The 13,804-nt window shown below is 50.3% G+C and overlaps 1 protein-coding gene across 6 annotated transcripts in view; it reads right to left on the bottom strand.

Annotated features, from left to right (window-relative positions):
• Window positions 1-13,804, bottom strand: part of LOC135388544 (transmembrane protein 135-like) — a 297,964-nt gene that overhangs the window by 77,699 nt on the left and 206,461 nt on the right. For all 6 annotated transcript variants that reach the window (XM_064618147.1, XM_064618145.1, XM_064618146.1 and 3 more), the window contains one exon: window positions 12,857-12,898. In XM_064618147.1, the coding sequence (XP_064474217.1) occupies window positions 12,857-12,898 (42 nt within the window). The remainder of the gene's footprint in view (window positions 1-12,856; window positions 12,899-13,804) is intronic.

The raw sequence follows: 13,804 nt of genomic DNA, 5'->3' as shown, positions 1-13,804 counted from the left end.
CAGGGATATTCAGAAGCTATCGCATCGGAAAAAATAGCCAAACATCATACTCTACGGAAGTCGCACAGAATAGCGCACGATGAATTTTTCAGCGCAATCTTTGTCAGTCCAACGAAAGGAGGTTGGAAACCCAGCCCTCCCCGACACCGCAGAAAGAGATAAAACAGGCACGGCTTATCACGTCCGACTTTCGCTGGGATAATGCTTTCCCTCTCCCAATTTTAGGAACTGTTACTTTTTCTACTATCACTCTGTGGGCTGGCTTCGGAACCTCCTTTCGTCGCACTGCGAGCGATTGCGCTCAAAAAGTCATCGCGCGCTATGGTCCGGTGCTCCGAAAAGCATGATATTCGGCTATTTTTTCCGATGGGATAGCTCGTGAGTATCACTGTGAATTATCATAAATTTGAGTGAATTCGGCACGGCACGCACTTCATATTGGTGGGGTAAAAAAGTGACCTTTACTTAGCAAATTTCCGAGTTCAGTTCGCAAATATTTACATAATTAAAATTGGAGTACATGACATTCACATTAGGCAGTGGCAAAAACCTAATAAGAACAAATGCTGTTGACCGCATGATTCTAGGTGGCGTAGCTTTTTTTTTTAATTCAATGACACGTTTTCTGGGACACCCTGTATATATATATATATATATACGCGCTGCTGATGAGGCCCAAGAAGGCCGAAACAGCTGTCCAGTACTGGCGTGGCGACGTTTGAGCATTTACAAACATATGCTATGCCTGCAGCCAAAGAGCTCCGGCTATTTTTTCCCTAATATACTTCACTGGCTTTGCACTGGGCTTTCAGTGATGAGTTAGCTCACCCTGACGGGAGGAATCACGTGTTACGTGACTCTCTGACGCCATCCGCTCAAACGTTGCCTACCTGAGTGCATGCTGATGAGGCCCCAGAAGGCCGAAACAGCTGTCCAGTACCGGTGTGGCGACGTTTGAGCACTTACAAACATATATATATATATATATCGTTATTATATATTTCCCTCATTATACTAGGGGTGTTCAAGTCAAACCGGGACTTTCTGTCTCCTGAGTGTACAAATGGCTCGCGGTACTTCTTTTTCGTCATTTTCACACGGGACAGGCCTCCGCGTTCACCACGCGGTGGTCCAAAGTTTGTGCAAAATAGAAGACACGTGCTGGACAAGATGGCCGAAAACGAGGTGAGCGCGCACATCGAAGAGCGAATTGTCATGAAGTTTCTCGCGAATGAAGGCGTAAACTCATATGAAATTCACAGAAGACTTCAGGCTCAGTATCGCCACGATACACTTAGCCGCAGCAAAGCGTTTGAGAGGTGCAAACGGTTCCGAGACAGTCGTACATCAGTGCAGGACGATCCCGGCCGGGGCGGCTCAGAGCCCAGTGTCAGAGTTCGAGAGAGCAGCCAACTTGTGGAGCGCCTGATCCTCAAGGACCGACAGATAACATGTCTCGGACTGGCTCGAAAGACGGACCCTTCTGTGGGAACGTTGGACACTATCATTCATGAACACCTCCAGTTTCGGAAAGTTAGCGCCGGTTGGGTCCCAAGGAAGCTCTCCGTGTTTGACCGGCAGAGAAGACTGGAAATCTCCCAAGAGCTAAGGTACTGTTTCGGCATTGAAGGACAGCCGTTCCTTGATCGGATCATCACATGCGATGAAACGTCGGTGCACCATTTCACTCATGAGTCTAAATGCGCATCAAAACAGTGGAAGCATCCGGGCTCGTCAGCTCCCAAGAAGTTCCGAAGAAGCCCGTCTGCGGGTAAGGTCATGGCCACGGTTTTCTGGGACAAGGCTGGCGTTGTTCATGTTGATTTTGTGCCCAGTGGTAGCACCATCAATAGTGCATATTACTGCCAGGTTCTCAGGGATATGCATAAGGCGCTGAAGCAAATGCGGCCGGGTCTCATCACCAAAGAAGTCCTCCTCCTACAGGACAATGCACGCCCGCATACCGCGCATGTCACGACACGCACCTTACAGGGACTTGGCTGGGAGTAGCTGCCACATCCCCCTTACAGTCCAGACCTCGCCCCCAGCGGTTTCCATCTCTTCGGGCCACTGAAGGCGTTCCTTGGGGCCGCCACTTCAGCTGCGACGACGAGGTCCAAAATGCTGTCCGATCATGGCTGCTACGGGCCGGTAAAGGTTTCTACGCTGCTGGCATCCAAGCCCTCGTGAAACGCTGGGGCAAGTGCATTACTGCAGCTGGAGATTACGTTGAAAAATAAAACAAATTTCTCGCCTGTAAGTTCATTTTACCTTTGCGAAAAATGAAAAGTCCCGGTTTGACTTGAACACCCCTCGTATCTATACAGGGTGTTTCAAAAAACGTGTCATTCGGACTTTATAAAAAAACGGGGCGACGGAAAAATACGGGGTAAAGGGCACTTGTGTGGCAACTGAATTTGCCATCTTGCAAAAATATTTTAATTTGATTTTAATTAACATAAATTGAATTTCTTTAATTGAACTACAAAATTTCCCAACTCAACCTAACGTTTTTTTTACAGAATTAGAGAGCCTGTAGCGAACTTAGTCAGATCCACCAAGAAATCCGCTCGATATTGCAAAGGGTACTGCCCAAAAAGAGTCCCGAAGTTTAGGCTTCAGAGTTTCGGGTATTCAACAGCGCACCAAATCAGTCGGAAAAATGCGCGGAGGGCAGGACATGCTCCTGCCCCTATGAAGCTAGAACAGTTTATCGCCGGACCGGCGTGCAGCACAAGACGCGCAGATAACAAGGCAGGTGACATTCCACCATACGTTGATAAGCGGCAAACAAAAATGATTCCGCCTCTTTTTTCCCGCCTTGTGTTTTTTCGACCTTCTATCTTTCATGGGGGCAGGAGCAGTCCTGCTCTCCACGAATCTTTGCGTCTGATTTGGTGCGCCGTTGAATACCCGAAACTTGGAATCCTCAATTTCGGGACTTTTTTTGGGCAGTTCCATTTGCAATATCGAGCGGATTTCTTAGTGGATCTGACTAAGTTCGCTACGGGCTCTCTAATTCTGTGAAAAAAACGTTAGGTTGACTTGGGAAATTTTGGAGTTCAATTAAAGAAATTCAATTTATTTTAAATAAAAGCAAATGAAAATATTTTTTCAAGGTGGCAAATCCAGTTGCCACACAAATGCCGTTTACCCCGTATTTTTCCGTCGCCCCGTTTTTTTATAAAGTCCGAATGACACGTTTTTTGAAACACCCTGTATATATACACTGTTAAAACAGAACTTCACCACATAGCACGCTCAAAGCCAACCATCATTCCGAATGATATCATTCTATGCATTGATTTGTGGAAAATGGGAGGAGGCGCCTATCTGGGACACATTATCTTGTCCCAGATAGGCGCCTCCCCCCTGTTTTGGACAACTCACGACACAGAATGATATTATTCGGAATGATGGTTGGCTAGGAGCGTGCTATGTGGTGAAGTTCTGTTTCAACAGTGTATAGTGACGTAGTGCGTGTAGGGTAGAGGAGCAGCAAGCTTTAATGAGCAGCCGGAAGCCGGGCAGCCGAGAGAATGAATGTTTCCGTCGGCAGAGACCGGGAAGGGACCAAGGAGGTCGATACCGAGGCGTTGGAATGGGGCCGCGGGGGGGGGGGGGGGATGGGCTGAAGCAGACCCTGGGGAGCGGACGGCAGATGCTTGCGGCGCTGACAATCGGTGCATCGCCGAACGTATCCGGATATGAATCGCCGCACGCCAGGCCAGAAGAAGCGCTTGATGACCCTGTCGTACGTCCTCCCGAAGCCGAGATGTCCACATGTGGGATCATCATGCAGGCACTGAAGGAGTGCGCGGCGAAGATGGCGTGGGATAACGATCAAATAGGGTCATCCGAAGGGATCAAAATTTGTCTTGTAGAGGACCGAATCGCGAAGGACAAAGTTTCGGGAGCGTCGAGTGTCACGCCGTGAAAGCGGGGTGTTGGGCTGTAACATCTCGATGATGGTTTGCAACGAGGAATCACGACGTTACTCAGCGGGGAGGTCCGACAGGTCAAATCGAATCGTGTCAACGGAGTTCGTGATATTAGCGATGTCGGGGAGAGCAGCGCAGGACAAGGCGTCAGCGTCCAGGTGCTTGCGATCAGCTTTATGGACAACTTCGAAGTCGTACTCTTGGAGCAGTAATGCCCACCGTGCGAGCTTCGCGGATGGCGCTTTTATGTTGGCGAGCCAGCAGAGGGCATGGTGGTCTGTCACGACTTTGAAGGGCTTGCCGTAAAGGTAGGGACGAAACTTGTTTATTGCCCACACCACGGCGAGGCACTCTTGCTCGGTGACGCTATAATTCTGTTCCGGTGCGGACATGCAACGACTCGCGAAGGCGATGGGGTGTTCAGCGTCATCGGGGCGCTGTGTCAGCACGGTGTCAGGCGCCAAGGCCAGTTCCGCTGGCGTCTGTGTGGATCTCGACCGGTGCGTTGGGGTCAAAGTGCCTCAGCACCGGAGACGAGGTTAGTGCAGCCTTGAGACGGTTGAAGAAAATTTCGTGCTCGTCCTCCCAACGAAATGTGACGCCTTTCTTTAAGAGGTCTTGTAAGGGCCGCGCCTTGGTTGCGAAGTGTTCCACGAAGCGGCGGAAATACGAGCATAGCCCGAGGAAACTGCGCACAGCCTTGATTGTTGTTGGGCGGGGAAAATTCGTCACGGCATCGGTCTTTTTCGGGTCCGGGCGGATGCCGTCGGAACAGACGAGGTGTCCCAGGACGGAAAGCTCCTGGCAGGCGAAGCGACATTTCTTGTGGTTGAGGGTGAGGCCAGCAGCAGTCATGGCAGTCAGGACCTAGCGTAGGCGAGCGTTTTGTTGTTCGAGGGTCGAGCCGAAGACGACGATGTCGTCTAAGTAACATAAGCACGACGTCCACTTAAGAGCCCCGAGCACGTTGTCTGTCATCCGCCCAAAGGTGGAGCGTTGCATAGGCCGAAGGGCATGACCCGAAATTTGTATAATCCATCAGGAGTGACAAAGGCAGTTTTTTCGGCGTCCTTCGGGTCCACCTCGATTTGCCAATATCTGGAACGCATGTCAATGGAGGAGGAGTATTGCGCTCCCTGAAGGCAGTCAAGGGCATCATCAATGCGTAGCATGGGGTATGTGTCGCGTTTGGTGATTTTGTTCAGCTTCCGGAAATGAACGCAGAACCGCCAAGAACCACCTTTCTTTCAGACGAGAACAACTGGTGCAGCCCAGGGGCTGGAAGATTGCTCGATGACGATATCATCCAACATTTCTTGGACATGCTGCTATATAACTGTTCGCTCGGCGGATGACACGCGATACGGCTTCTGTCGAATAGGCCGATGATCCTGAGTGTCGATGGGGTGTCGAACAAGATCTGTGTGGCCCTGCTTCCTGTCGAAATCAAAAATGTGGGCGTAGTCTTTCGGAACAAAGAGCACATGCGCACGCTGACCGAGACCAAGATTTTTGTCGACCATCGTAGCCAAGCGCTCCTGTGCAACCTTAGAAGTGATAGGGTCCAGGCCTGTTGTCGCTGCCTCGGTGTGTCGGTCGATATGCACTGGAGCAAGGGGAGCAGGGCGGGCAGTGTAATCAAAGGAAGCTATGACAATACCGTCAGGAAGGAGTACAGGGCTGTACCCCGTGTTAACGAGCCAGAGTTTGGCATCGTGGCCGTGAAGGGAGGTTACGCTGCATGGTGATGTGACACCCTTCTGAACAAGTAGTGCGCCCGCCGGCTCCGTGATGATATCCGCGCCAATGCAGCCAAGGTCAGGATGAGTGTCAGTTGTGGTCACGACGCCCACAGTCGACTGCGGTGGAAGTATTGTGGTCTGCTTCAGCTTCAGTCTGCCGGATTGGACTCCACATGCGGCATTCTCTTCCCAAAACGACGTGTGCGGAAATGGTGCTACGAGCAGTTGTTGAGCGCTGCAGTCAATGCGTCACCGCGGACGGATGCACGGATGCACCGTGGGCGGATAAAAAGTCCATGCCTAAAATGGCGTCGTAAGAGCAACGTTCGAGGACTACAAATTGGACCGGGACAATGGTGCTCTGCAACATGAGCCCTGCCGTACATACGCCAAGACAGGCCAGCGGCTGGAGGTTCACCGACCGGAGGCTATGTGGCTCTACGGGAGTGAGGATCTTGCGCAGTGTTCGTCGGAGGTCATCACTCATCACTGAAACACAAGCACCAGTGTCAACCAGCGCTGACACCACAAAATTGTCTACGTTTACATGCACAACGTTCGTTTCCATTGACAAAGTTTTCATGGAAGGCGCTTTCATCAAAAATCGTGGAGCGGCCAGGCCTTTAACGGTCGCTGATACTAGTTTCCTTAGTAGGGGCTCGGGCCTGAACTGGGGCGATGCTGTGCGGGCTCTAGGTAGCTGTGCGGGAGGGTGAGATGGGGACTGCCGTCGGCTGTAGCGGCGGGTGGGCGAAAAGGGACGGCGAGGACTGTCTTGTAAGGGGTCTGACGGGCGGCGGTCGTGATCTTGCTGGCTTTGGTTACGGAAATAATTCCGGTACGCAGTGGTGTTACGGCAGTAACGGCGGATGTGGCCGACGTGGCCGCATCCGAAACATATGGGACGGTCATCAGCGGTGCGGCCAGGGTTGTAGCGCTGTATGGGTGGACCTTGGGTAGGCAACGTGCGAAAAGCGAAGTTCGCTCCACGGTTGTCGACAGGAAGGTAGTGGGCGTCGCCTGCGAAGTTGTCTACTGGGGAAAGAGCGCCTCCGTTAGGGTATACGTAAGGATGGTATACGGGAAAAAGAGCTTGCTGGCGTGGCAACGGCAGGACACGTTGGATTTCGTCCTGCACGGCGTTGTACAGGAGCGGAACAGTGCGAGGGGTCGGGAGGGCGTTCCGGAAAGCTGCCTGTATTTCGTCACGAACGATACGACGAATAATGCCCTCCAAATCCTCAGGTGCATTGTGCTCGGCGGCCACGGTAGGCACGACGGTAGGGAACCGCTGAACGGTAGTGGTTGTGACCGGAGTACATCGCAAAGCTTCGAATTTGCGTGTTTCTTCTACGAGATCACGCACAGAGGTAACACTTCGGAGCGTCAAAAAGTTGAAGACGTCCTCGGCGATGCCTTTAAGCAGGTGACCAAGCTTGTCCTCTTCTGACATATCGGGCTTTATGGTACGGCAAAGCTTGAGGACATTCTCAATGTAGTCCGTACATGTCTCGGTAGCTAACTGTGCCCGAGTGGAAGGGATGGTCTCAGCTTCCTTCTTCTGATCGTGGCTATTACCGAAAAGGGCAGTGAGCTGTGACTGGAATTCGTCCCACGACTTAAGAGAATCTTCATGATTTTCGAACCAAATCCTGGCGGTCCCAGACAGATAAATAATGACGTTAGCAAGCTTAAATGAATCGTCCCAGCCGTTGACATCACTCATGCGTCGGTATTCGTGTAGCCATTGAGTAGGGTTTTCGCCCCGCTTGCCAGAGAACGTTGAAGCCTCCCTGTCTCGTCTAGGGTAGTAACGCGGTGGTGGGCTTGCTAGGACATCGGCGTACGATGTTCCGGCTGCGACGACGTTGGGCGCGGATCCTGGATGCTGGGCGGGGTGCTGGTCGGGGTCGTCACCGGCCATTGGAAGTTCTGGCCCCAAACCGCGGAGACGCCGACTAGACCAAGATAGAGCCGTCGGGACTGTGTGGGGGAGTCGAGTCCGCACCTCCACCAAGTGACGCAAGTTGTAGGGTAGAGGAGCAGCAAGCTTTAATGAGCAGCGGGAAGCCGGGCAGCCGAGAGAATGAATCTCCGCGCGCTAAACCGCGCGGCACCCACACTTCGTCACGTATCAATATATATGTTCACAATTTGATCGTGCACTTCCAGCCGAGGACAGCTGTTTCGCTCTACTTGCAGCTCGTTAGCCAGGCGCAGGGAAGTGACAGGATCTTGGGTCGGCACTTACAGTGCGTCTCGGCGAGACGTCCATGTTCCACGGTGACGGCGCCACCTGTGGAGGCTGCTGTGCAAGCCAGCAAGTATATATACAAAGGAAAAATAGCTGAAGCGCTGTGGCTGCACGTTGAGCAGCCACAGAGCTTCGGCTATTTTTCCTTTGTATATATTGATACGTGACGAAGTGTGGGTGCCGCGCGGAGATTCATTCTCTCGGCTGCCCGGCTGCTCATTAAAGCTTGCTGCTCCTCTACCCTACAACTTGCGTCACTTGGTGGAGGTGCGGATTCGACTCCCCCACACAATCCCGACGGCTCTACCTCGGTCTAGTCGGCGTCCCGCACCTCCACCAAGTGACGCAAGTTGTAGGGTAGAGGAGCAGCAAGCTTTAATGAGCAGCCGGAAGCCGGGCAGCAGAGAGAATGAGACTCCGCGCGTTAAACCGCGCGGCACCCACACTTCGTCACGTGTCACTATATATATTGTGTGTATGTGGGGGGGGTGGGGGGTGACGTACCAGCGCTAATCCTCAAAGGCATCGACAATGCTGGCATACATGGGTGTATTGCTGGGGACGTCAGTGCCCCATTCTTACATGTAGACGGGTAGAAATCCAGACGGTAGGTAGACGGTAAGGAAGTATGAATTCGCATGAACCTTTAACACGTTATACCTAACCCTTTAAATTCGCCAATGATGAAGACGGTGCCAGAAGAAGAACAGTCTTTGTTCGAAATATCGTCGGCTGTCGTCCTGAGGCACTTCCCTTCATACCATACTTACATGAGTTACGCGTGGCAACCTTTATTTGTCTTCAGTGGAAACGTCACTTGAAGGTATCATTGTGACTGGAGTTCGGGGAGAAATCGGGTTTAACCCTAATTGGTCGGAGGTCAGTTTGGGGTGGGATAACCGGACGGAATCGGGTTTAACCCGAAAAAGTCACTAACTAAATATGCCGTACCCCATTAGCTTTCACAAAATCCTGGAATGGTTTTCCTGTGAATGGCGTGCCACTGTCTGACACTGCGCAGTGCGGAATTCCAAAACATGCGAATACACTGCCAAGTTCTTTCAAGTTTGCTTAGACGAAGCATTATTAACCGAAATTGCTTCAATCCAGCGTGAGAAGCTGTTCACTACGATGAGTAGCATCATTCCCTCGATTGACCCGGCATAATCAATATGCCCGCGTGACCGTCTCATAGTTGTCGATGGCCAGGACAGAGGTTCGTTTGCTGACGGCGCTGTCTGTGCCTGTTGAAATTTCAAGCAGTGCCGTGCCGTGCTTTCGATGTCTCCATCTATTCCGGGCCATCAGAATAGTGGTCTTGCTACTGCTTTCATTGTTGCCATTCCAGAGTGTGGAGTTCCAGTAGCATTGCATGGCGTCCCTCTAGACGCTGGAGTATCTTGCGCAGGGTTTCCCTGAAGTTCGCCTCCCGTTCTCCAATGAGGATGTCATCGAGAAAGACTTGTGTTTCAGGAATGTCTCTCGGCAAGGATTCCATCCGGCGCTGGAAGATAGCGGGCGCGGAAGCGATGCCATAAGGGAGACTCCTGTACAGGCCTCGATGTGTGGAATGCACCATATGCGTGGGTGCCGAGACTGTCGTCTTTTAGCAGAATGTCCGGCACACAGCAAGTCCCACGCCGACCTATAGTCGAGTTTGCGGTTGCGCCGCAGGCAAATCACGTACAGCCACAGCGCAAGGACCGCCCTTCGTCTGCTGCAATGCTATCGCGTTTCGTACGCGTTTGGCAGCGCACCAAAGACTGCAGTGAATTTTTTGTTATTAATTACTAGAAGGGAAGCTCCCGCGCCTTCCTTCCTAAACGTTACACGCTAGTAGCGAATGGTACCGTACGGACTTGCAAGCAGGTGACTGGGTTACCAAGGCACATGTCTGTAAGTTCGTACCGTCCCATTCGCTGCTAGCATGTCACTCTGAAGAAGTAATGGACGGAGGAATATGTCCAAATGTTCAGCTGCCTTGAAGAACGTGCTTTTTCCGCACTTCAAGAAGAATCTTCATCGCACCTTCAACTAGCTGAGCTTGACAAAGAACAAGTTGCGCAATAAAATGAAGCCGGACATGGACATGGTCGAAGTCATCCTGGTAATCCGTTCAGGCTTGAGACGGCACGGGTAGAGCTGACCGCCACCACCACCTAATCGACGGAGCATGTTCCCGTAAACTTTTGTCCAGCATTGTACCACGAGCTAGGCTGTATCACGTCTCTCCTATCCCTTAATTCCGTAGTTGACACGTTCCGCGCTATCGTGATCGTCAGTGTGATCGTCCAGTCTGTGATACTCATCTGACTCGGTGGCTGTATTGCACGCCGCAGCAAACATTTCCATTGCGTGGACGAGGTAATACAGAGTTTTAGTATGTCGTATGCTATTACCTTTGCGTACGTAAGGGATAACGTTGGTGGTTCTGAGCATTGCGCGAAGCGCCCTATCTGCTATGGGCGTGCGCAGGACTACCAACGCTATCCTTTACGTACGCAGAGGTGACAGCGTACGATGTACTAAAACTCTTTATTCACAGGCGTCATATCGGTCTTCGCATGAGCCCGACTGAACCCGTTCGCGCCGCAGATGATTGTGATTGTAAGCAGGGTGTCGAACCGCAAAAATACGGGTTCGGTTCGTTTTCGGGTTCGTGTTGCTTGGATTTCGTTCCGGTTCAGTTCCGGTTCGGCCGCGTGAAATGGCGAACCGGTTTGCGAACCGGTTCAATGCTTGCGTTTAATATCTCATATATGATCGCTTTTATCAAGAAATGCGTGGCTAATAGCTTACTGCTGTTGTCTACATTGACGTTTTTAGTTGACTGGTACTCCCTTTAGCGAGAGAAAGGAGAAATGGACAAGAACTTGCAAATAGCGTCCACGTTGATGAAGCGGTGTAGATTAGATTATATATAGATTAGGAAGAAGAAAAAAAGGGGATAAAGGTTGGAAGGCCTGCTACTCTATGTTCCCAAAATCACCTTTTTCACAGGCACAGTGCCAGCAAGATACAATTAAGAAAGCGAAATAAGATGGACAGCTTTCCACATAGACGACGGTACTGAAACGGCTCACTGCATTCGCAATGTGAATCGATGTAAAAACGTACTGAGGTATGTCGAAAATAAGTCTGCCAGCCTTGCTCTGTCCGAGGTCACATCAGTGTACCAGTTAGTCCACAATACAAAGATAATGTGTCACGATGCAACTGCACTACCACAAGCAGGAAGACGTTTATTTTTGAAACCATCACCAATCATACAGGCACCGTTTTGCGTACGCTCCTCCACTTCTCATGTTTTTGACTTGTTTAATTTTTACTGCTCACGTGTAAAGGGAAATGTTGGGCGCTTGCTTAATCACATATTTTTCCTATAGAGCCACACAACTGGCCTACTCAATTCTTGCTTCATTCGGTGGACGATGGCAGGCCACTCACCCTTCAGAGAATACAGCAGTTGCTAGCAGAGAACAGCCGCGACGTGTGCTTGCAAGGCCACCGTTTGCGAAGGCCACGCGTTTGACAACGCGGACGCTTGTCATAATGACAAGCGTCCGCGTGGCGCCTCCTCTCTGAAGAGCAGACGCCACAGCGCGTGCGTGGGGCACTAGTGACTAGCCGCGGCGCTCACAAGGACAACTGCGCTTCGATGTGTTAAAAAAGACACTCAAAACATACTCACTCCGTCCTCGTTTGACTGCTATGTGAAAATTCGCGGAATGCATGATATGGATACCAATTTGTCTTTGTTCGGGGATTGAGAAGCACTTGAACTCTTGTGCTGACTTTTTTTGTGCCCGAACCGTTTCGCTGCGAACCGGTTACCGCAATAATTTTTTCCGGTTCTGCTCCGGTTCGGGTTTGGTTCCGGTACGGTTTTGGGTTCGAGTTCGGTTCGACACCCTGATTGTAAGTGAGTATCGCGGGACAAAATGCCGATCTCTGCACACAACGAACTTTGGATTTGGTGAAAGACTGCCGGGGAACGTTTGTGCCAAGAGAAAGCAGAATGGATCAGTCTGCGAATGTCGCATCAGCGGGAGCTGAACTATGTGGGAATCTCAGAGCCACCCAGCCAGGGTACCAGTCAGAGTGATGAAATTATAGTGCACAAGGTAAAAGCAACACCTTACTTTCCACAGTATGCGCGACGTATTTGAAAGCTGTCTGATAGCGCATCTGCGAATGAAGTTAGGTAATGTTTATCGTTTATGTCAAAAAGCAATCGTAACGTTTCGGGCTGCAAACCTCAGAAGTAGCTCATATCCTGAATATAACAACAGCCCACATCAACACTGCAGTGAAGACTGCCTACAAGAAGGAAACCAATTTAACTAGGGGTAATCGTATTCCATTCAGGTGAAACTCGGTTGCCACAGACAGGAGCAGATCCGGGCTATTTCTATGGGAGCCGTCTGGCAAATGACACCTGCTACATATACATACACTGCCTCAGGTTAATTGAAGCAACTGAGGGGCATAGGCTCGGTTTCAACAACGCTGGTTAACTTTGAACCGAGATTAAGAGTTGCTAAAATTTCAAGTGAACACTCAACTCTCTTTACAAACGTTAGTTGGTAACGTGATGAATGTCTTAGTGGCAATAACTCCCTTTAGTGAAGCAGAGTTAAGCGTTAAATTCAAGTTGAGGGACCGTTGATCTCGATTCAAATCTTAATCGCTGTTGGTGAAACCGGGCCATAATCGCATAGACGTCTAACGAGCCAACGAGGGACGGGGCATTCGTTAAGACGGGCACGTGACACATTGCATGTGACATATGACGGGTCCTTGGCGAATCACGCGCACCGTGGAATATCCTTGACAAGTGGCCGACCTCTCGTTGGCGCATTAGACGTGCAATTTATCCGCCCCCTCCCCACAGATAGAGATATAAAATGTCTGCTCACTGAAAAAGTTTGCTCACTGGGTCCCTTGAATATCCGTGACTCCTGCAACATCATAAGAAAACAATGGGTTACGTATCTTGCTGTTTTCAAATAGAGATCATATCTAGCTCAGCATTGAAAGTTTTAATAATAATAATAATTGGGTGTTTACGTCGCGAGACAACTGAGGTATTGAAGGTCGAGAACTGATCACTGCAGTTGCCTGCTTTAAAGTGCAACTAAATATCGTGTCTACCTCTTGGTGAATCCTATCGAATTTGTCATTGCAATCTCACACTGTATTCGTTCAAATCGTGGCTCATGTTGTTTTGAGAAGCATGACGTTAAACATTTCTCCTCCAATGTGAATTTTTGTTACCACAACTGCATGCAGTCTTGCAACGTGGGGCGGAGAGCACAGGCCGTGAGGAGACAGAGCTCTCGGTCACATCCCGGAGTATCTTGGAAAATTCGAAACTATTAAGTTTCGCTTCTCGAAAATTCCTGGAATCGCGTAATATTCACTGTTATATTTTACGTGGTGTGTCCATTGATAATATCTTCCTTTTCTCTGAACTTATATCTAGCATAGACAGATTTTTCTCACGGAGCGAATCATCCGAAAAATTAAGCCGTACTTTCTTACTGTGTAGATTGAATTCTTTAATTTGCTATGCGAAGATCATAGCACAACATACGTGCTTCCTAGTAAATGTGGGATATCATAAACGTAGCTTTAGTGCACATCGCATACATAGTTGAGTACGTACAACCAGGGCCGGCGAAAGGGCCGGGGATGAAGCCCCGGGGGCCTTGCACCAGGAAACGTGAGGTCTGAGCACAGACCCAGAGCTTCGAAGGGGAGGTATGTTTATGTGTGTATTTTTTTATTCCCTGTTAGCGCCGCGAAGCAACTGTAGCTATGAGCGGCGTACAGTAATGGAGGGAGGACAGCAGGAAGTAGTGGGA

This window comes from Ornithodoros turicata, chromosome 3 (genome assembly GCF_037126465.1).
Source record: "Ornithodoros turicata isolate Travis chromosome 3, ASM3712646v1, whole genome shotgun sequence".
Lineage (NCBI taxonomy): Eukaryota > Metazoa > Arthropoda > Arachnida > Ixodida > Argasidae > Ornithodoros > Ornithodoros turicata.
Note: the sequence above shows the minus strand (reverse complement) of the source record. Positions and strands in the feature narration are given on the sequence as shown.